The sequence below is a fragment of the Periplaneta americana genome, chromosome 1 (genome assembly GCF_040183065.1).
Source record: "Periplaneta americana isolate PAMFEO1 chromosome 1, P.americana_PAMFEO1_priV1, whole genome shotgun sequence".
Taxonomy (NCBI): domain Eukaryota; kingdom Metazoa; phylum Arthropoda; class Insecta; order Blattodea; family Blattidae; genus Periplaneta; species Periplaneta americana.
The window spans coordinates 64,284,450-64,309,797 of record NC_091117.1 but is presented as its reverse complement, the minus strand read 5'-3'; the positions used below and the strand labels follow the sequence as shown (position 1 = coordinate 64,309,797).

Below are 25,348 nucleotides of genomic sequence, written 5' to 3'. Positions count from 1 at the left end.
TATAAACCTTTAATTTACACATACCAATTGGGTGTGATTCTGAAAGAGAGTTTTGACCAAATGATGATTTGGAAGTTTCCTTTGTAAGGTTTGTAACACCTAAAAGGAAGACGAAGGAGAAGATGAAGAAGTGCTTGAGTGATTCAATTATTGTCAGTACTAAAACTATTTACTACTACAAATTTTTATAAATTTTATTACGGATTCGTGTTTACCTCCACAACAGCTGCAGTATAGAACTGATAAAGAGGTTCATCAGCAAATCGCCTTTCAACTACTCCACTGTTCTCTGGACTACCTGCCGTCAGTGGTGAGTCACCTCCACTTAAATCAGTATGTTGACTTCGTGCATCTGTAACACACAATCAAAGAAAATGTTCCATGTAAGCAATGAAATATTCTACTAGCGTGTTTAAACTGTAGTCATAAATCAACCAAGTGTCTCTCAGTTCGCAGTAATATAAAATGTATATGACAGTAATGATGAAAATAAGTTAAAAAAAACTCGGCTTAAATTAACTCTTACACATGTTATTACAAATGACACCCTGATTATTTGTTGTATCGGTAATAAAGAGATTAGGGTGGGACAATCAATTCTATCATACATAGATTTTTCATATTTAAGACAATATGTACAATATGGAATTTTGAAATTCCTATCGTCCTGAATGTTACAGGATTATGCAGGAAATGTTAAATGTTATGTTTTATTTAACGATGCTCGCAACTGCCGAGATTATATTAGCACCAGTAAATCTACTGACATGAGCCTGTCGCATTTAAGCACACTTAAATGCCATCGACCTGGCCTGGGATTTAACTCACAACCTCGGGCACAGAAGGCCAGCACTATACCAACTGCACCAACCAGGCTGACGATTATGTAGACAAACACTCAATTCAGCTACCACTACGGTACTATACTACACTCTACGAAAATAATAATAATAATAATAATAATAATAATAATAATAATAATCATCATCATCATCATCAATAATAACAGTCTTGGATTAGACCTCCTGGCCTGTTCCGCTTCCAAAAGAAAGTTGGTCTTTCCATTTCTTCCTTGGTCTTCCGATGTCTCGTTTTCCATGAGGTGTATAGTCCAATAGTCTCTTGGGTAACCTATTGTTGGGCATTCTTAATACATGTTCATACCAGTTGTTGCGGTAAGATTCTATAGTATCCGTAATGGTGGTGATATTCAATTCTGTTCGGATGTCCGCATTCCTTTTATGGTCGTAAAGAGTATATCCTGCAAGAGGTCCTATCAATCGCATTTCAGCAGCTTCTATTCTTCTAAGTTGCCCTTTCGTTAATGACCATGTCTCTGATCCATATAATAATGCTGAATTTCAAAATTGTAATAATAATAATAACAACAACAATAATAATAATAATAATAATAATAATAATAATAATTACAACAGGCAACATAAAAATGTGGCAAAATGGAAATTTTGTGAATTCCTTTTATACTTTTTACAAACTGTAAACATACTTAAATCTTCTGCTTATGTTTGTGTGAAGAAAATACCTGATTCAGTAAAACTGTTCCAATGAATGATTTTTCTTCACCTCTATTCTGTTAAAATTCCTAAAACACAGTATTTTACGATATTTTGAATCTCTGTCTTTCAATGTTTTAGGATTTATGTTAACACTCAAACTATCTGATGGTGTTAAAAATTCTGTCAGTATGTCTTTGTTTTCAATGTGTCTTTGTCAGACAGTTGTGGTACTAAAATCGTTGAAATCATTCTATTATTCTGAATTTACTTTTAGTAGTTAACACAAGTTGAAAAGAAACTTATCAACTGTGCAACAGCAGACCATGTACTGGTAATATAGGACTAAAACTGTGTATACATAATTAAAAACCGCTGGAAAGACCACGTGTGAGATATTTAGATTATTTAGGGAAAATTTTGCAAACAGACATAACTTATGGGGAAAATATTTTGTTTGGATATCGTATTGGTAATCTGGCATAATATTGTCTGTTCTGCAGTAAAAAGCCTTAACTGATATTGTTGTTGTTGTTGATGATGATGATGACGACGACGATAAAAATCACACAATACAACCCAATACTGATGCTATTTGCGATTTTCTCTTTTTCTTCAGAATTTTAATATCACAGCTAAAATATACAGTGACAGATCATTAAACTAATATAACTTAAGCAAACAAAACTAACCTAACTTAATCTACTCTAACCAATTGTATCCCACTCTATTGTACTCTGGACATGAGGTATGTACTGAAACATTAATCAATAGAAATGCAATAAATTCTGTACCTAAACTTCCCATTCAGAGACTGCGTTCTTTCACTTGCCATAAATCTGTACCGGTACCACAGGACTTCACTTCTCCTTTTCTTCTGAAGAAAGCCATATTAGGAATTTCTATCATCCTCAAAAATCCATCGCCCTTAGCCATGTTTGAATTTCTGAATCTTGGCATGGTACCATAACCAATTGAAGACCACAGGGGAAAAACATGATAAAGCACCATTTTCCTCTTTTTTCAGGAGAACAATTTTAAAGTTCAAAACTATCTGAAACAAATCCATGTAATCCAATCTGTTTTGGTTTATGGTTAAGCATGTGTTGGTGTAATCCTCATAAGCTTGGTCGTAATATGATCTATATTTTAATTTTGTTGGGAAAGTGTCCTGGACTTACCAGCTTTTTTCCCGGTAAATAATTTATCTCTTACTTTTCAATATTTATTAGGTAACTTTATTTAGTCTGTTTCAATTAAATGCAGTAGAGTTGGAGTACTATCCGAGGGCATCTTAATGACATTATCATTTATATTTTATTATATAACTGGATATTACCATAGTTCTCAATCAACAGCACAACATTATTATTTTGGCCTATGAAGTAGTGAAAATGAAATAGATCAACCAATCACAAAACACTTTCAGAGCATAACATCAGTTGCATCTAACGTATTACAAAATAAACTAGGTGCTTTTCGTGGACTTGCCAATTTCTTACTCTGTTACATGTGAACTGGTCAAATTATTCCCGTGTACAGTCATATTTCAAATCGTTATATATTCTGACTTCTCAGTTTTTTTCCCCAGTTCAGTTAGTCACTTAAAAGTACTCACATTCAGCCATCAGATGGCACCATAATCCTGAAATTAACAAACATGGACTTATCATATTTTTCCCCTGTGGTCTTCAATTGATTACTTCAGGTCGATTAATACTGAGTTAATAATTTACTGTATTATTATATTTATTTATTCATCTATAGTAGCTAGCAGATATGTAAAATTGGGTTTACTCTGTCTCTTACCTTGTTCAGACAGAGAGCTATCATTAGGACTTGAAGTACTCATGTCCCAAAGTCCAACTTCAGCATACCAAGAATTTGAAATTGGTCGGTCTGGCTTCTTGACATTTCTCTTTGGTGTATCTATGAAATGAAACAATTTTGGAAAGTTTAATGAAACTTCCTTAAAAAAAATATCCAACAAAACACTATAAAAAGATACATATTTTATCACGTGAGATATATATATATATATATATATATATATATATATATATATATGAAAATTTACACTTAATCTGTGAAAAATATACTTGTAAAACTATTTCTTTTTATACATCTTGATTACACAACTTTTAACACTGTATCACTTCGGAATTTAACACGAGAAAGTCATATAATACACTATTTCTTTGTTTCACATCTTCACCATTCAAATTATATTCATATTAATGCCGGGTTTACAGTGAAAGACCTGTCCTTGGACAGAACACTATGAATAAATTAAAAACTTTCATTTCATTTCTAACTCATGGTTCTGATATGCAACTCTGTTTTTTACATTTCATGACTGCATTTTTCAACTCAAAATTTAATCCTAATGCCAATGAACTCACCTACGATGGCAATATTCTGAGCATCTGCAGTCTGATCAAACAGTCCACATTCAGCATACCACGATGTGCTTCCTGAGTTCCTTTTCTCCTTACGTGCAGGTCTCTTTGGAGCATCTGTCAAAAAAAATTCTTGACGATGCACATCTTAAATCCCATACATAATTTCAGTTTCAATATGCTTTTTAAAAACAGTTTTTAATACCTCACACATGAAAAATGAGCTGATATCCATTACATAAACATTTTTAAGCAACTTCGAAAAGTGTTTTTGATCCTTGAGTAATTCCATACTTCGTAATAGAAGCTAATAAATTGATAAGAAAAGAATAAACTGGATTCCAAGCAAACAGATCATGTATAGACAGATAAATACACTAAAGATCATCTATGAACAAGCTAATGAATAGTATACTTTTTATTCTTCGGCTTCGAAAAGGCATTTTATCACTTAACACTTGTACTGTAATACGAGGCGTGTTCTTAAAGTAAGTTCCAAAAGGGTGTAGAAAGTAAACGGGAAAATATTTACAAACCATTTTTGTAGCATTGTATTCCCCACACTTCAATTACTTCTCACCATAATCTCCACCATTATTGAGGCATTTATCGAGTCGTGGCACAAGTCTTTCTATCCCCTCATTGTAGAATTCACCCGCCTGCGAACCACTCCGCAACATTTGTGGAAAATTCAAGAAAGCGAAGAAATTGTGAACCTCCTGTCCTCATGAATTTTTTCATCGACAGCACGCACCAAATCGTCATTGATCAAAGATGGCCGACCAGTATGCTACTCGTCATGCACAGAGATGCGGCCCTCATTGAACCGTCTAACCCATCTCCTGACCATTCCATCACTAATGGCATCATCACCATACACCTCACAAAGTTGATGATGAATGTCAGCTGGTTTGATGTTTCTCGCATTCAAAAAACGGATAACAGACCGCATCTCACAGTTGGCGGGGTACTCGATCACTTTAATCATTTCAACTGATCACAACTAACCACACACACGGACTGAAGCTCTGAAACTGCATGCACAGCTTGCCTGACGACTGAAGAAGAAAACACGCATGCACAAAATAACGATTGCAGCGATGCGACAGCTATAATTGAAAATGGAACTTACTTTAAGAACACGCCTCGTACATAAATATTGTACATATTGACAGATGAAATGGCGGCCGGGTAGCTCAGTTGGTAGAGCAGCTGGCTACGGACTGGAAGGTCCGGGGTTCGATCCCAGGTGGTGACAGGATTTTTTCTCGTTGCCAAACTTTCAGAACGGCCCCAAGGTTCACTCAGCCTTCTATAAAATTGAGTACCGGGTCTTTCCCGGGGGTAAAAGGCGGTCAGAGCGTGGTGCCGACCACACCACCTCATTCTAGTGCCGAGGTCATGGAAAGCATGGGGCTCTACCTCCATGCCCCCCAAGTGCCTTCATGGCATGTTACGGGGATACCTTTACCTTTTACCTATTGACAGATGAAATTAAAACCACATGTGGATTGAAATAAGGCTGTAGCCTATTCTCTCTCTCATGATATTTTTGATTAATATGGATTAAATTATAAGAAAATCTCTCAATACTGCTAAAAGATATATAAAGTGGGGTTTAGATGATGTACTGGAAGACTTGGATTTTGAGGAATATGTCTCTTTACTTTCGCATAATTTTGAAATATGCAAAGGAAAATGAATAATTTAGCAGAAGAAATAAAAAGAGCACATATGAAAATAACCATAGAGAAAACTAATCATATCTGGAAAGTGTGTTTAGCGAAAATGATGGCGCCCTTGATGTTGTTGGAATGAAGAAATTTAATAGTGCCTATGTCCAAATGCATTCATTCTCGAAATCAAGTTTCATTAAGTGTATTAAATTGAAGACTTCAATAGCAATGTCAAAGCAGTTTTATTATATATGGCGTGAATAGTGAAAGACAAGTAAAATTGCCAAAAAATAAATTGCAAGTATTCAGAATAGATGTTTACAAAGAATATTACGAATCAGATGGCCAGAAAAAATCTCAAAAAAATATTTGGGGAAAAAAGGTCATAAAGAAATTAAATTTGAAACAAAGATACGAAAATTAAATTAGATAGGACATACATTAAGGAAAGACAATGAATGAATCTACTGAAAAGATGACTTTAGACTGGAGTCCTCAAGGGAACAAAGAAAGAGGAAGGCCAAAACGAACATGGAGATAAACAGTTATTTAGGAAATTACAAAGGAAGGGAAAACATGAAAGGAGGTGACAAGATGGTGCAGAATAGAATCTGATGAAGACACTTTTTGGATGTTCTATGCTCCTGCTAGGAGATAAATGAGATGATGACGATGATGATGATGTATGGGAAGGGGAGGGAGAGAGAACAAAGTTTTACAGCCTAAAACTTAATCGAGAAATCTTCTATCTTGCATGTGAACTTACATTTGCTGAATATGCTACACGAACTGCTGTTTTTCAGAAACATTAAGTTAAAAATTTTCAGCTTCGCAATTGCAAGCAAGTGGTAAGTTTTTTTTTACGATGTTGTATGAAATACTTAATTATTTAGTGTTGATGGAATTGGTGATAGTGAGATGGTATTTGGTGAGATAAGGCCGAGGATTCGCCATAGATTATCTTACATTTGCCTTATGGTTGGGGAAAATCTCGGGGGGGGGGGGGGAACCCAACCAGGTAATCAGCCCAAGTGGGAATCGAACCTACGTACGAGCACAACTCCGGATCAGCAGGCAAACGCTTCAGCCGACTGAGCTATGCCAGTGGTTGTGGCAAGTTTTTACTGCTACATAGAATGATAGCATTACATTCAACTGCCTACCATATTTACCTGCAGAACTTGAACTGTGTGGAGGAAGTGGTGGTGGTGAGTTTGGACGGATATTTCCACTGCTCCTTCTTTCAGGAGCCGAGGTAGGCCTTTGTTTCTTGTTTGTAGTGGTGTTAGCGACAGTCTTCTGCACCATATCTTGGCTGTAGTTCGCCTCCATACCACTATCATACACAACTGTCTTGCTGCTGCTCATGCTTGAAGGACTAGTTGGTGTATCACCATTTTCTGAGCAGATGTCAGTTGTGTCAGTCAACCTCCTACCACTAACATAACAGTAAAAATCGTGATGAGCTTCGTGTACTTGCACGCAGAAGCATGTTCGATACATGATACAGCATTTCATTAGAAGTCCTACACTCTAAACTTACCTGCTCCCTTCGACACCTCCTGTATCAGCATCTAGAGCTGGCGTGAGGTAGAAAGTTGCAGTTTCCTTCTTTGGACCACTAGCTGGAGATGAGGGCGGTGTCTGATCTGAGGCAGATACACTTCGCTTGAATTTTCGTAATGACCAATATTTTCTCCCTGCAAGGTTTCCTGATGAGACAGACTTCTCTGATATTCTGGGTGGTGGAACAGGAGGTGATGGAAGCGCAGGAGGAGGTGGGGAGGGAGGAGGTGGCCTAGGAGTTGTAGGTAAAGGCGGACAAGCTGTGAAGAAAAAGGAGAAAGGAAAAAATTTTAAATTTTGCCTCTCTTTTAAGTATAATTTGATTCAGAAAATTTCTATTTCAATGCTCTATTAACTGCTGCATGCATTATTTTAAAATTAAAAGTGAAATATCGATCTACTTTTTACAGTAAAATAATTATTCTTCTACTGTAAATGAACATAAAATCTACCCGAAGAAGCTTTACTTTTATTTCAGAAGCATGCTATGAATTTTGGAATGAGACTATCATGCAAAAGCTTTGTTTCATGCATGTAAGTTCGATGGAAGATGTTGATATTATTAACCTAAAAGATATTTATTTAAGGCTTTAACATTTTCTTCACATTGGTGGCTCTCAGTACTCACACAGTTGCATTTTGTACACAATTCTAAAGCATATTTACAGCTTTTATAATGTAAAGTAAAATTTAGTAAGTCCAAAGACAAGACTAAAATTAACTCTTCTACCTAATAAGTTTTTCCAGTGCTCCATATTTAGTCAGTTACGACCTTCCTATATTGGTGCTAGCCTATTAGAGTTGAATTTCAATTCTTATATGTGAAAATGGCGACTAACAAGATTGAATTTTGACTAGTATGCGAAATGGGTAATAAATTTTGTCTGGAACTCTCTCGTTCAGCAACAGTTTATGTGCTCTAAATCTATGGTACACGACTCCCAGCTTTACTTCTCTTCTGAAGGAGGATACACAAAATTGAATCTGCGAATCTCGAGTATAGCGGGTAGCATAGTAACGACTCTATCATACAAGACAACTTGTTCTATCTGAAACATTTTAAAAATTATTTTTGTGTTCAATATTAACTGTTAATATACTCGTACATAAAAAGTCGGGCACACTTTAATATGCTAATGTATAAGATATATTTCAAAGTTTTTTAAGGTAAAGAGGAAGAATTGAAGGGTTTGGGACAATATAGTGATAAGCCACACTCAAATTTTACCGGAAAACAACTCTTAAGGATTTAAGATTTAAGAGTTGTTTTCCTGTAAAATTTGAGTGTGGCTTATCACTATGTTGCCCCAAGCCCTTCAATTATATTTCAGTAAATTCAGGGAATTACTCATCATTTGCTCATTTAAATTTTGTGAATTTATTGATCTCATAGTTCTGGTTCAAAAACAATTAAATAAATTTCTTTGTTAGGTAAAGCAAAAGAATGTACTACAATAAAATTGTACAAAATATTCTGCAAGATATAAGTTTGGAGATTTTAATGGAAAGAATTAACTAAATTTCATTGAGGATTTATTACACTTCTTCAAAATATATGTTTAAAAATTTTAATGGAAAGAATTAACCAAATTTTTTTGTTACATACCTAAAGCAAAAAAGAGATAATGTATTACAATGCTGCGAAATATACGTTCGGAGATTTTGATTGAAAGAATTGATAAAATTTCTTAGTTACATAAAGAAAAGAGAGAGAAATTATTACTATTCTGCAAAAATATAAATAAGTTTGGAGATTTTGATTAACTAAATTTCTTTGTTACATAAAGCAAAGGAAGAGAATGTATCACAATTCTGTAAAATATAAGTTTTTAGATTCTGATGAAAATAAGACACAAAAGTATAACGAAGCTGACACATACTTTCTCATAAGTTTTACGTGTTTCACAACAACTCAGTTGGTTCATCATTATTGGGAATGATATTGCTGTTGATAATATATTTTCTTAAACAATATTCAAAAGACATACCAGAACTGAAATTCTTTAATATGCAATGAAATAAATGAACTTTCGTTTCTTAAATGGCCCACAAAACCAGCGGCTCACTTGTGTGTAACAAATATATTTGACAAGGCATTTTATATTAGGCGTGGAAACTTTTTAGGATTCTTACCAAAATTCGCAATGAAAAGTAGAAATAGTTCTACATTTTCCGAAACATAGGGATTAGGAACATACTCCACAGTTTATTTCATATGTCTCATCAACTTATGTAAAAAAACAAGATTAAAACAAATGGATTATTTTCTAATAAAGTTTTAATTTTATATTTCAAATGACTTTCACTTATTGTTAATGTCTTTATATTAGCAGGTATCTTATTGTATACCGGTACTTTAATTGCATTAATTATGGTAACTTGATTGTGTTTTTGTATTCTAGCAAAAAATACATTTAATTATTTAATATTTTTTGTCTTATAGTGATGCTCATCTTCAACAAACATATAATTATTATTTTTTTTTCTTGCATGCTTCAAGAGATCAACAGTACATTGAATACTGTTATAATAATTGTTTGCTATCCTAATTTTTTCACTTTCAGAGATTTGTAAAGATGCTGTAAGATGGTGTCACTGTTAAAATTAGAACTGCCTTTTTCTGGAATAGCAGGATGACTGAAAAATGAGACACAGACGAATATACAGTCAGATTAAATGCATAAAATCACTTTCTCGGTTATCAGTGATTGTGAAAACGTGCACTTCCACGAAAATCTCAAATCGATCTTTTCCAGCATCACAGAAAGTAAAAGTATGATGTTCGGCACGTCATATTTCTCTCTTTGGACGTGCACTAATATAACATCTAAACTATTAAATTATCTTCACTTATTAGTTTAAACAAATTTTCTGTTTAGTTCTTTTCATACAAAATATGCGAGCGAAATTTACTGCTGTGAAATACACGCCCATCTCATTTCGAATTATGCTCATGTTCAGAACTAAGTTCTCACTGAATGTCAATGGATGGAAAGTATCTTGAAGCGCACAACAAAGTGGATGTCACTTCTGACTCACGAGTGCATGACACTTGACTGTTTAATATGTCTGCCAGAAAGCTGTGCCAACTTTCTCATGTGTGCTGATTCGTGTGGGATGAACAACTACCCACCCTCACTCTCTGTTATTGCAACGTGAATTTCACTATTTGCTTCAATTATTTAAGGTTGCGGAAAAACCTGAAGTTATATAATGATGTAACTCCAAAGTTCCAATTAAAATTTCATAGTGTCCAAGTGGAATTTGTGCTGAATAAAAGACAGTGATAAGCCGGAATTTCTCGCAGTAATCCTATTCCCCTCCACCTCCACCATGAGGAAGTATGTAGATTGTAATATATTCTCTAATAAACAGTAGAGGCTTCATATATGATCACCCACAAGAACAGCTTAAATATCGTCACAAAGATGACACACAGCTTTCTATTTTGTTTTAAACGTTTTGCAGCAATTTTGTTATTTTATCATAATGCAAACGATATTTCTGCTATCACTAAGCCAGGTGATTTGGTAAAACACTAGACTCACATTTGGAAGGTCCCGGGTTCAAATTCCAGAGTTACTCTATCTGATCGTAGTTTTTAGTAGTTTCTTCGATCATAAATGACTAGGAATCTACTTATATAAAACGACAAATGCCGAATTGGTTTCTACTTCCACTCAAACAAAAATACAGATACTTATTCCTTAGACCTAAAGCCTTAGTTTTACATGCAGGATGTGTCTGTAGATTACTGAGATTGGCCACTACATGGCAGTTACTAGATAAGGTTCATGAGTTATAGAATTATGAGTATAACTTTGTTACATGCTGGCAGGTGGCAAATGAAAACCAAAATGTATCAACAGAGAGTCGCAATATGACCTCGCAGTTAAAGCAAATATAAATAAATATTTTTAAAAAATATTGTTTACCGATTATTTTCTTGAACTCTCAGTTAATACAAATTCTTTAATTTAAATTCTTTGCTATACGCCGAAATAGAAAGATAAATTTTAATTTCAGGATTGTACACAAAAGGCATTTTCTTACAACCTTTATTTTGCAGCAATTAATTTTGCGCAAATTCGTTAAAAAAATGTTATTCTTATGTGTAATGTAATATAATCTAATATTATTTTGCTATTTATTAAAATCTGTGTCTAGAAGTAATATCAGTAATAAAATAGATTTTATGTAAATTGCTCATTTGTTAAGTAACCGACAGTACTGTAGTATGTTGAAGAAGAAGCAGCTGTAAATGATATGTCCTTTTTGACATGTAATAAAAGTGACCAGTAATGGCTAATACTTCAAGAAATAGTAATTTCAAATTATTCTCTTATCTTACTCGGATTTGAAACTGTTTGTGGCAAGAAAGGATTCTAAGAGTAAATTTTCCACCACAAAAAAAAAAAGCAAAATTTCCACAGAAAAACATAGTCTTTGTTTTAAATGTATTTTCGTATTGACTAGATAGAGTGACGTTAATTTTAAGAAGTTATTGTGCAGTTATCCTTAACCTTCAATTGTTGTCTAAAAAGTTTTGAATTAAGAGAAGAGATTCTTAATTATAAAATATTTCTGGGGATATGCTGCAGATTCTCATTTATCATATGATTGTATGTCAGAAACAAAATAATGAAAAAAAAATGTGATTTTGATAAGTCCCATTTTGTGTCATTGTTTCAAAGATTGATTAGTTTTTTTGCGATTGAAGTAGCAGAAATTATTATACATAATACATAATTCCATATTATGCATATATGCTGAATAGATTAATAGTATCCTTAGAATAGTTTAAGAGATGGCTATACACAGAGAGACAAATAATATGATGATAACGTGATTTTCGTGAAAAACTCTCAATCGATATTTTGCAGCATTGCAATATCTTGATTCCAATTTTGATAAACACGAAAGTGAAGGAGAAAAAAATTCAATTCCGTTTTTATATAAATAATTTTATAAAGTTCATTACTTTCTTCGAATTAAAATCTGCATTTCTATACATCTTTCCCTGTCATTTCATTTTATTTTATAATGATAATATTGTAATTCTACACACAAACTAAAGACCTTAATATTACGTTACTACCTGTATTTTGTCTTAAAATATATTTTTATCGAACGAGTTTAAGAGTAAGCTGACAGCAATGTAAATTAAATGAAAAAGCCCTAATTCCAATATCAGCAAGATGAAGTCATAGGGCATGCAGTAGATTTACTTTCGGGATCAGTAATCATTCTACAGTGAAACTGATTGTGGATTGTTAGAAGAAAAGGAACTGGGAAATCAGTGCATGTGAAAGTAGTGCTGACAGAAAAGGAATAAGAGAAGTCCCACAAGAAACATGCATGTGCATACTACTAATGTGCTGTAATTAGCTCGCATGCAAAGAGAAAATAGTTAATCAGTGCAAGTTATTAACATAAGACAAAGCTACAACTGTAACAGCTAATTAGTTCTACAACTTTTAATTATTACAGCATTTAGAAAAGAAGTACGCAAATTAATATTTCTAGCCTATTTTATAACATAAAAGAAGAACTTGGAATTCAAGTCAATTCTTACAAGGGAACTACTTACGAGTTATGTTAAAGTCTTCCGCCTAACTTTAAGGTTGCGAAATTTAAGCTTGAAAATAAAATATTTTCGAAAAAGCTCCCACCTTAAGTAAATAATGCTCACTCAGCTGACGCAGCATGTGTGCACAGCCTTATCTCACATATCACGTGACAGTAGGGATTCACGGAAGAAGGCACCCTAACAATTCTCTGCAAGTACACGCCATTCCAAGCAAGTTTTCATACCCATACAGTTAATGTGGACAGCTAATTTTTCATACTTGTCTATCTGCTAGGGAAATCTAATTATGCTCGTAATTTGAGGAGAGATTTTTACATAAGCTCATTAATAGTTCCCTTATTAGATCTAATTGGTATAATACCATACAAAGCTATTTAGGTTTCTTTAAATTATCTTTCATGCAAACTTTGCATTTGTATTTATGAGAAAATTAAAGAAAACTATTACAATCTGAAGTAATTCTTTTATCTTGGACTTACTTTTAAGTTGCACTCCTGCTGCATTGTTGTTATTTCGCTTGTTTCTGATTTTGCGCAGACTTTTACCAAGTTTGAGCATCTTTTTTCCTGCAGCCTCAGCAATCTTGCTGATTCCATAGATATTCTGACCAGCTGGAGGTTCTGGTAGTCGTCCATTTGCAATATCATAGCCCTCCTTCAAAAAGACACACTTGTCACAATATTATTAAAAAAGTGGTGATGTTGGTGAGGTAATAGTGATAGTGGTTATGTAAACAAAATTGATAAATATATCCAACTATAAGAGATGAAATAAATCTGAAAAGTCATCTCAGTAACTATGAAGCCAACATGAAGTATATACTTCATTTTCGATATAGTACTTCGTCATAATAATTATGTAGGAGGATAATTTCTTAATGCACAACTGATATTTCAGTCCTGAATTGAAATAATAATACTGATAAATTACATCATTTTTGTAAAACATAATAGTATGTCCCAGTGCAGTGGTGATAATGTAGTAGTAGTCGTAGTAACAATAATGGGCATAATAATAATAATAATAATAATAATAATAATAATAATAATAATAATATTACAACAACGTTATGCACGTAAAAATATATTTACATGCAATTAAATGTTTACATTCAGTCACACTAGAATGAAACAGCATAAATATTTTTGCTAATGTCTGTCATGATTACAAAATTTTCCATGAGCAAGCTCATATAGTCTGGCCAAAAAACGAAAAGTTAAAGGGACCTGCCATTGAACAATAAAAAAATACTAATTTAATGTCAAATAAGTAATACATTTCATGTATTGCTATTAATAATATTGGTACTTCTGAATCTTACATAATATTACTCGAAGCAATATATGGAAATTTTTTGTTAATAATATGAAGAATAATATTGACAGTTGGCAGTCCACTTCCCCTAAAAATTATGATTAGGCTTAATCACTGTGGGAAATTAGATCTCAAATAAGTATTAGAATTGGAATAAGAAGCATAATATTTTCAAAATTCATGGCCTGCTGAATACAAGAAGTTACAATTCGTGATTATAAATGTACCTATCATAAATAAATTATTAATTGTTTCTGTAGTATTTAATGAAAGTGTACTTCCATTACGTATCCTTGCATCTTGTACTCATATACTAGCTGTTAAAATAGTTATTTAGACAACTAGTTACTAAAGCTAGTTTTGTAGCGTGTTGACTACAATATTTTATCTACGTTTCGTCTATTTAACGAAAATTATTAAAAATACAGAAAATACATTTATAATAATTTGTAGTTCATTTGAGTCTGTCAAAGCCTACTTGATTGTATACAGAATCATTTCTAAGGAAACAAGATTGTGCAGTTCCTTAAAAAGCTACATTTGTTTTATTGTGGTAAATAGAAAAGTGTGTTATAAAAGTATGGTATAAAATACTTCATAACACGTTGCTATGGAATCTTACTATAGAACAATAAACTCAAAGTTTTGTAATGTAAAAGTGTCAACTGAAGTTGCAACATTAATAGATAAACAAAATTATGCACTTCAAAAATAAATGCCTCATAGACATAAACAGTCACTCTAAAAATATATACACTATCCTTCAATATTAGTAAATAACACACAGATTAACATCTTGCCACTCTATAGCAAATGTTTGTTTATTGGCACTCATCTTAAAGCTTATCCATTCTGACCTTGATTTTAAGGAAAATGTACTGTTATCAGGTAACACATTTACACTTCCTTACTGTACTAACTTCAAGGTCATCCTAGCTGTTTATAGCAAAGGAAGAAGAGTGTTTACTATAAAAAAAATTACACCGAGCTATAAGTAAGAGAGAAACATTGTGCGAACTCAATAAAAAAAGAGCACATGGTCGATTATAAAGACACGAAGGTTTCCTCTCAATTTCTTTAAGGTATCATCCAATATCTTTTTTATATCGTTACATTGGGCGTATGTGTAAGATATAAATAGATATTTAGCTACAAGTTCCAGACGTGTAAAAATAATTTATGTTATGTCTCTTAAACAATCAAAGATATTTTTCTATCAATAAGTAGTGCTCCTGCATTAGACATGGATTTTTCTGAAATAGGATGTTTCTGGAAATCGTAAAGATCCAGAAGTTACCTAAGTGATTGTATGTTAAGAGTTTCTGTAGGAAAGCACAAAAACAACAACAACAACATCATCATCATCATCATCATCATCATCATCATCATCATCATCATCCTGTCAAGTACTAGTCCCAAAAGAACTGTGACGGCCTGAAAAAGCGATTTTCTTGCCATCTTTTCATAGGTCGACCAAGTGACCGTTTCCCATTTGGACGATACTTCATTATTGCCTTAGAGATCCTGGATGAAACCATTCTTGAGACGTGTTCCTTCCAGTTTAACTGATATCTGGAGATATAGTCCAGTATTGATGACACATTAAGTTCTTGAAGGATATCTTCATTTTTCTTTCGATCCCATTTAGTGTAGCCAGCTGTTCGGCGCATAAATCTCATCTCGCAAGCTGTTAGTCTGCTTTCATCTTTTGTCCTTATAGTCCACGCTTCACTCCCATAACATAAGACTGGTCGAGCTATTATTTGATAAAGACGAGTACGAATTGGTTTTTTGTACTAATGAAGGTTTTAAAAATCTATTAATGATGTCCATTGATTTGTTGAATTTTACAATTTTCTCTGATAAGGAAAGCATATTATAGCTTCAATTATACGAATTAAACTTCAATTTCATTTAATTAGACATGATACATATCCAACGTTAAAAATTTAAATTGTTGCAAATTATGCGTTGGGTCGTCATGTTCGAGTATGTATTCTTCATTGTTAGAGTGTGGGTTTTAATTTATTCTCAATCTTAGCTATCGTATATAATTTGATTTAATGTTAAAATTAACTGCTTATTTGCATTTGGCTTCCTTCTTTTTGATGGTTTTTGTATCGTACAGTTCACACACTTCAAACCTAATACGCATTCTGAAAACCTTTACCTCAACACTGAGGTGCTCCTGCCTACAGAAATCCTTAACATGCACTCACTTAGCTTGTAGATCTTTACGAGTGAAAGTATTAAATAGTCTCTTCTTCTTCTTCTTCTTCTTGATCGACACTACGGCCCTTGTAGTCTAGCCTTGGCCTCCCTTAGTATTTTAGCCCATTTCTGTCTATCAATTGCTTTCTGTCTCCATCTTTTCACTCCTAGAGCTCTTAAATCAACCTCTACATCATCCAGCCATCTCAGTTTCTGTCTACCGATATTGCGTCTACCTTCAGGTTTTGAATTTAAAATATTTTTGGGAATTCTACTGTCTTCCGTCCTGATGGCATTTCCTAAATTAAATAGTCTCTTTAAGAACAAATTTTCATCCTCAGAACTAGAATCGAACCCGGGATATCATGATTTGTAGTCCGCTCTAGATCACGAAGCCTATGTTATAGAATCTGCTTATTATATCGTGATTTTCAATAGCATTAATAGACAACATCTGTTTATGCAACTAGCAGAGCCTTGATGTATCTAAGGTTGCATTGTATTCTACGAATTCTACTAGGAAAACTACCGTATTCTACAGTGCCATTTAGTATTCTATTGTAGTCTACCGTAGCTTTACAACTCTACACATGAATAAATACTGTAAAGTAAAAATGACCTAGAAAAACTAGCTGCCAATACAAACTATTAAACAAAAATGGCAAAATGATTTGAAAAATTACGTTGAAGTCACACCTTACGCTATAGTACACAGGCAGATTTCTGTAACTTGTAAATCAGAATTCAACAAGGTAGTCCGTGTATTATGAACTGTGTGGATGTTCTCGTTGAACGCTAGGGAGGAATATCCATCTCTTCGTCTAAACGCGTAGCTTAAGATGAAAGGTGAAGGGTGACGGGAGTATGTGTCAAGACTGTTACAAAAAGACTCCTCAATTGCAAGTTTCAAGCTATTGTTAGAAGTACGTAGTAATAATACAGATCCCATTCGCAGCCAATTTTTGCATTTGACATTTCCTTCACGGTATCTCCCCGTGTACGACTTTTCAAGGAGGTTTCGCGCTGGTAATTCATGGATTTTTTATCTGTTTCGTAATCACATTTATATTTTCAGACGCGGTTACATCGATAATTCTACTTGTTCTTTTCGTTCTTAATGACGTGCGATTTGTTTGCGTTTATTATACTGTCGGTTATTATTATTATTATTATTATTATTATTATTATTATTATTATTATTATTATTGTCATAGTATTATCATAGTCATCCTTGAGATAGCCTATTACTGTCTACTCGCTGTTCGTTAGCACATTAATATTGAATATTTAACTTGTGTAATTTGTGTAAAAAGTGGAATTTTTTGCACGAGTGGAAAATTTTCCAACACGAACCGCTTCATTTATTACCATAACAAGACCCATTTTTCTATTACAAATGTATTCTACTCTCATAATAACATATCTTACGAAATTCGGAGAAAATAGAATCTTTAGTGGTTTACAGTAGGCCAGGGATCGATTTTTAAATTAGGCCTAAATAATAATATTTTGTTTCTATGGTGACAAGTAATATAATAATATTATAACAGAACATGCCATGAAGTGTGCGATAAAATAACTTTGACATAAACATAACCGCAAAGATACTTGGTAACTATGGAAACATAACGACCACGTCATTTCGTTACATTCTGATGTATATTTCAGCGCCCTGTGATTATTTCTTTTGTTAAGTTTATTTACACACGTTTTAATATGTGGTCATATCGCGTGCTGATTGTTTATTGTTTCAAAATCACGTAAGCATAAACATGAAAGTTTTGAGCCTGTAAACTTTCATGTTAACGTCAAACGGTACTGTTAATGTCAGTGATCATGTGCATTATTGTGAATAATTCCATTTGGTAACCTGACCGCTAACTTCTGTGTTTATATTATGTTTATGTTTAATTTTTATTGTGAATGGGCCTTTACTTTTTATACACAAGACTGTTAGAAGTAGTACCGGTAAATACAATATATCTATTATTATTATTATTATTATTATTATTATTATTATTATCATTAGCCATCATGCAAAAGCGAATATTTTACAGTATAATATTTATTAGTTATTTAACTATGGATTCCATTTGGCAAAGATGAAACAGTCTAATATGTTTTTAACACGTTAGCGTTGAAAAATACGTAATACGATAAACTGCAGACGAATGTTAACTATCTGCGATTCTGTACTGACAAACATTACTGTTAAAGTTATCAGCAGTTCGCGGCTGTTTATGTTTTCCATATGAAATTGCCCGTAACATCTTTTTTCTATCATTCCACTATACTTGAGACTTTGTAAATGGATACCAATACACAACAGAGAGAAAACTGTAAGGAGAAAACAGCGAAATAAATACCTGGTGCAAGGGCTTGATATAGGTTTCGTCTGACACGTCAGAATCGAATGAGTCGAAGTCGTCATATGGAGCTATATCTTCCTTGTTGTTTCCAACAACTTCGTACAGCATCTCATAATGATGATCAGCATCCGAGTCAGAACTGTGATCTCCTCCTGCGATGACAGAACAAGCACATCGTTAGAAATCGCGAGACAAAATTCAACATAAAGTACTTGCGACGAATTAAGTGTTAATATTAGTACAAATATCTACAGCCAGAAGTTATGACCTCTTTATACAAGAGGAGTAAGCTATTATGTACAATGTACCATGCCCCCGGCTTGTTCACCACAAACTAACCTTCCTTTTCCAGGAAAAAGGTCATCTCCTGGCTTTCATGAGCATCTCCAATGTAAAGAATTGCCCGTAATGAAACCAAACCTACAGCTTCACTGCGGCGTTGATGGGAACTGACTGAAGGCTTGTCAAGCGGGGGGTCAAGGGCGCCCAAATATAATACAGAGGAAGAGGACACGTAGACTGTAATGAATTAGTTAACATGAACAGAAAAACACCAAAACATAATTAAGAAAAACACAACCTTGTAGTATAGTATTACTGCCTGGTTATCAGCCAGAAAATATTCAAAATTAGAACACGGCTTAAAATTACCTACAATTTACAAAAGCAAGCAAAAGCACAGACAGAAGAAGGTGACTTTCTAAGTCAAAAGATTTGTATTAAACGTGGCAACAGAGCAAAGGAAGAAAGAAGTGCATCTTCACTGCTATTCTTGGGAAATGGAAAGTTTTAGTTACTGCAAATTTCCTTTACAAGTTTATATCTCAATGAATCCCATGACTTTCCAATATTGAACTACTTTCTTAATTCTGAATAAACCAGGAATCATACTATACCAATATTTATGTGCTAATATAATTTATGAACACACAAAAATTAAAAATCAGTAGCACAACTATGTGCGAATTAAGATACATTCATTACACATTTATTCCGGTACGTCATGTGACAATACACAGTCAGAAACAAACCTTGATCTGCACAATGAGGTCTGGGGCGACGATAATATGACTCGACAGAAGTTCGGGAAGCATTCACATAGGTATGTCTATCTCGAAAACCACTAGTCATTTCTACATTTTCTTGTTAACTAATCCTGTTGTGCAACAAGCAGCCATTTATCAGACCTTGCAGATCCTAATACTTCGCGCAGTTAGTCATATAAATGTAAGTGCGTCCCATGGCTTATCAATTACATAACAGTTATGCACCACCCGCTTATAAACAACATAATATTTGCAGATTTTTTAAAGTTGAAAAGTCCAGGAAAAAACCTGTGGAATGCACAGGTAATGAACGAACGCTTCTCTTCTTTTCAAGGCTATATTATTTTCAGAGCATGACATTGAGTGACATCATTAGCACAACCCACCCAACAATGCCTACGCCGCCTCCTCACATTTTCAATCACAGTTAAACACAACACTGTTAATACCATCACGATTCACTTAAAACACGTTTATCTGTTAAATTCGGCATTAAATTAACAGCACCATCACCGATTCACCGACAGCTGACACAGCAAAAACGAAGACTCGCAACAACTTTCACGTATTCTCATTCAGCTGCTACAGTCGCTTTATTGAGGCCAGCTGTTGAGTTGCCATGACGACATGGCGCGGCTAGTTCGAGATACTCGTTCCTTTCACAATCGATTGTGAGAGAGTCGAGATCCTGAAGATCACTCCGAGAGAGCGCCAACATTCACCGAAGCAACCATGAGTATTATAGTTTATTGTTTTGTTTTGTTTAATGGTACTTTCCTCTCGTTTCTACTGCAAATGTTAATAATTGTTAAAAGTGGTGAAGAGAATATGAAACAGGTAACTATTATGTTATGTTTATTGTTAAACTCGATTGCTACGCGACTAGATCCTTCAATCCCACATAATTGTAACTATTATGTTATGTATGTTTATTTAACAGGTTCTTTTTAAACTGCAGAAACACTAATAAAACTGATGAGTTATGATTAGGAAGCTGATTTTTGTGTGCTAAAAATGTAAATTATTTTTATGTGATAAAAATGCAAATTATTTATTTTATGTGATAAAAATGCAAAAGAATTTTGCCAAAACATTAAAGGTATTTAGTCAACTTTTAACTCAAATCTTGTTATATATAAAGGTAACATGTTCTCACCAATAACAACCGAGCAGTACATGACAAAATATGGCATCTCCAAATTCTCGAATTTAAATCAATTGTATCTGAACAAAGTCTTACATGATTGCATGAAAATGTTCGCTCCACGTCACAGAACATTTAAATAACAAGAGATCACAAACACTCTCATCTTCAATTTCACGTACAGTTGCACCCTCCTAAACTTGTGCAATTTTACACATTGTTTTACATCCACTGTTTTTTTTTTTTTTTTTGTGATTTAATTTGTAGTTTTTTTTTACCATTTGTAATTTTGAACCTGGTACTGAGTTCGGTTACCCCCACCCCCCAAGGACTTCATCTCCTTGACCGTCTCGCAAAGGCTTGTAAATGTTTCTTGTTATTTAATTATGTCGCACAAAAGCCCAGATTTGGGAATATGAACGCCAAATCATTTTTAATCAATCGTCTTTCAGTAAAACTTCTAGTATTTCAATCGACGATGCATCGTTTCTGCTCAATTTATTTACAATAGACGCAAAACTTTAAAGATGCTTGGCACAGTATGTTATGGCAGTTAGTGTGTTACTAAGGATAGAGGCGGAAGAGGAACTTCGGAATTTCCCTGTTTAAGGAGATCAATAAATTCTTGAAGGCGCTTTAACAAACACTTTTGTCAAACTAACCTATCCACGTTAGGAAACAGGATTCGGATATTTTCGCATATCCTGTGTAGAGCATGAACCACAAATGTGACATGTATGATTTCTAGAAAGCTTACTGAAAGACTTTTGGATGCTTTTTTCTTATTACGCGTATATAATATTACATTGTATGTATTATACACTCACACTCTGTTAGGTAGAAAATTATTTAGTAGCATTGTTAATTAATAGTTATTTACGTTACAAGACCGTTATGTAGAAGTTATCATGCGAGCATGGAATTTAACTAAACGAGCGACAGCGAGTTTAGTTATCCATGTTATCCATGTGTACAACGTTTTATGGCATATTGAATCATATATCTTAAGAGAAAATCAATTAATGACTGTATTTTGCATGTTGTTGAAACAAAAATTATTGAGAATTTGTAGATAAAATAACAATATTGAGAAACGTCTTAATCAGTTACTATGGTAGAAAGAACGTCATAATCGGTTACTATGGTAGGAAAATAAAACAAAAGTGTTTACTAGAAATGGTTTTGTCTGAGATTAATTTGTAGAAATGGATTCCATTGGAATTCCTAACGAAATATTGATAGAAGGAGAACAAGTCAAAGAGTTATACCAGGAAAATCGAGAGACCGATATTATAAGGAGTTGTCACTATTTAATGAATCGCGAAAAAAGAAGACGATGAGTGAGAAGTTAAATAATGAAACGATTGTTTAGCCCGTTAAGTGTAAAATAATAGATGCTAGCCCGTTAAGTCGTACTTTACGTGCATAGATGCACCTCTGTTAAACAATTTTTACGATTCAAAATACCATAAACATTTTTACATTGAAGGAAACGTGAAGAGGACGTAATATATATTTTTATTTAAAATTTATATAAAAAAATATATATAGGCTACACATACATACATATAGGTCTACTATAAATGAATAGCTTTGTGGCGTGGTATAACAGAAAAAAATATGCACTACCAAAAAACAAAAGTGTAAATTATGTGTTCATATTTAAATTATATAAAAATAATGGAAAATGTTTGTTTTTATGTGAAATAAAGTTCTGTTTAAACAGACAAGATGGTATGTCAAGAATTTTGAACTAATTCAGGAGATCCCATTTTCGTCCAAAAATATTTGCATACGAATCCGCTCCCCACTAATGATACGGTGACAGTGGAAATTCAAACAGAACAAGAATAAGAATTATTACTTAGGCGAAACCTGCCATCCCACTCTCTTTTGTAAGAGGTTGATAATTAACTTCGCTTCAGCAAAACTATCTCCACAATATTATATTTCACTTCACGTACCTACATATATTAGTTCATGATATAGGCCTACCTACATAAAATAAGGGGTTATTTATCATCTTCCTCTCACTTTACTGTAACGGTAGTCTATATGCCTAAATATACTAGCTTGGTAATCACTCATAAGTAATAGTAGATCTATCTAGATATTCAAAAAGCCTTCGATACTGTAGACCATAATATACTCACTTCTAAACTTCATGCCTACGGTATTAAAGGAATCGCTTTAAATTTATTTAAGTCATACTTGAGCAACAGATCCCAATTAACGAAATTTAATGACCAACACAGTGAAATTCGTAATATAAATATAGGTGTGCCACAAGGTACAGCTTTAGGCCCACTACTATTTTTAATATACATCAATGACTTGCTGAATATTGATATAGGAAACACATCTGGAGATATATTTGCATATGCCGATGATACAGCCGTAATTTTTAGTGGATCGAATTGGAATGATGCCTACCTAAATGCTAATAGAGGTATCAATATAATTAAGAAATGGTTAGATGAAAATTTGCTCTCATTGAACATTTCAAAAACAACTGCAGTTCCTTTTACATTAACGGCTTCTAGTCTGAGAAAAATCAAACTCGATAAGCATACAAATTTAAAAATACACAATTGCAGTAACATAAACTTGATTGATTGCAATTGCTCTTCCTTGACAGAATCCACGCAAGTAAAATACTTAGGTGTTATCATTGATCAACATTTGAGATGGAATAAACATGTAACATATTTATGTAATAGGTTACGGAAAACAATTCACAACTTTGTAACCCTTCGTGCATATATGCCGATCTATGTTCTCCGTGTTGTTTATCTAGCCTTGTTTCAATCAGTCATTCAATACGGAATAATAGGATGGGGTGGAATGACAAAGACTATCTTAACTCCATTAATATTATTACAAAAACGTATCATCAAAATTTGTCTGCATAAATCACTTGATTATCCGACACAATTTATTTATTTTGAATTCCAAGTACTAAAAATTGAGCAAATAGATAAACATACATTAATAACTTATTTTCACAAAAATCGAATGAATTTTATAACTGAAAAACATATACACAACACCAGAAGAAATGTCCCAACTCTTTTGGCAGAACCTAAATGCCACACTACAGCTGGATTAAGACACAGTAGGAATTATGGACCAAGACTATACAATTCAGTATTGAAAAATAATCCAGACCTAAGCAATTTACACATTCTTAAGTTTAAAAATAAAGTGAAAATGTTTGTATGATATTTGATAATTTTTATTATAATTTTTAAGTGTTACTAGCATTATATGGTACTAATTTTTATTGTATTTATCTGATACATGTAACCTACAAGATAAAACATTGTAATAAACATAAATAGATCATTTTCTTAATTAATAACAGTGTATATCTCCAATAAATGATTCCTTAGCATAGCCACAGATACACTTGATTGTACTTGTCACTAGAAAGTTATTTAAATTTATATTTTCCCCGCCATTCATAAAATATTTTGATATGATACCTCTTGCACAAAAGGAGAGATCTATAACTTAAACTCGATTAATATATTTCAGTATTATTTGTATTTATCCTGGTAATAATGAACAGTTTGACTCGTAGACATTTTGTTTTTACAGCATTAACTTCCCATGATTGTACGAGAAGATTCGAAGAGAAAGGCAGTAACGTAGACTTTCAGCTCCCCACTACTACCATTAATGCACAACACAATGTCAATACGGCGGTTGCTGTCGTCTGCGATACAACGAACTTTTCTGTTGATTTTCGAGTTTGGCATTTTTTCCGGTTATTATATGCTTATTTAAGTTGTGTTAACTCTCGCTAGTGGTTTTATATTTTATTTTATCAGTCTTAGTATTTATTTTATTATTGTAAATATTTTTGTTTTATCACTATTATTATTATTATTATTATTATTATTATTATTATTAATGAATTATTTTGTATTACAATCTTTGTATAATTTCTGTCACGATTATTTTTATTATTATTATTATTATTATTGTTACTATTATTTTATATCATCAGCATTATTATTTGAAACCTGTAAAATTTATGTAGACTACTGGACTGTACCCGAGCACGAGCATATGCTCATTTCGGGTATCTATCTAAATGTAAATTCAAATGTAAATTGTAAATAAAAATTGTAAATTGTAAAATTGTAAATTGTAAATCACTAATGAGGAACTGCACTGCAGTTTCATAGCAGATCACGACTTGTAACAATGTGCGATACATTTGTAATTTTAAATTTTCTGGAAAACGCGTACCGGTATAGGTTACTCGTAGAATGTTAAGCTCTCCCAATTACGCATTAAGATTCGCTTATCGATATAAAGTCCCTTAAAATGGCATACTTTACATACTTTCATTTTGTAATGAAATATAAATTAATAATCTAGCCTAAATTATTTGAAGCTAAACATATTTTTGTTTCGTAAAAGAAAGTTCTAAGAATAATTATAGGTGCTTATAGGAGCACATCCTGTAAACAACTGAAAGGCTCCCTGCAAAAAAAAAAAGGGGGTGGCT

At 33.1% G+C, this 25,348-nt stretch overlaps 1 protein-coding gene across 5 annotated transcripts in view; it reads right to left on the bottom strand.

The window, feature by feature from the left end:
- The window catches only part of Exn (Ephexin), a 467,843-nt gene that overhangs the window by 25,249 nt on the left and 417,246 nt on the right, over positions 1–25,348 (bottom strand). For 3 of the 5 annotated variants that reach the window (XM_069821311.1, XM_069821331.1, XM_069821321.1), the window contains 8 exons: positions 18,979–19,158; positions 18,637–18,791; positions 13,225–13,399; positions 7,133–7,415; positions 6,762–7,027; positions 3,917–4,030; positions 3,324–3,443; positions 216–352 (listed from right to left, as the gene is read on the bottom strand). In XM_069821311.1, coding sequence (XP_069677412.1) covers positions 216–352; positions 3,324–3,443; positions 3,917–4,030; positions 6,762–7,027; positions 7,133–7,415; positions 13,225–13,399; positions 18,637–18,791; positions 18,979–19,158 — 1,430 coding nt within the window. The remainder of the gene's footprint in view (positions 1–215; positions 353–3,323; positions 3,444–3,916; positions 4,031–6,761; positions 7,028–7,132; positions 7,416–13,224; positions 13,400–18,636; positions 18,792–18,978; positions 19,159–25,348) is intronic. The other 2 variants (XM_069821340.1, XM_069821349.1) reach the window with 2 other exon arrangements.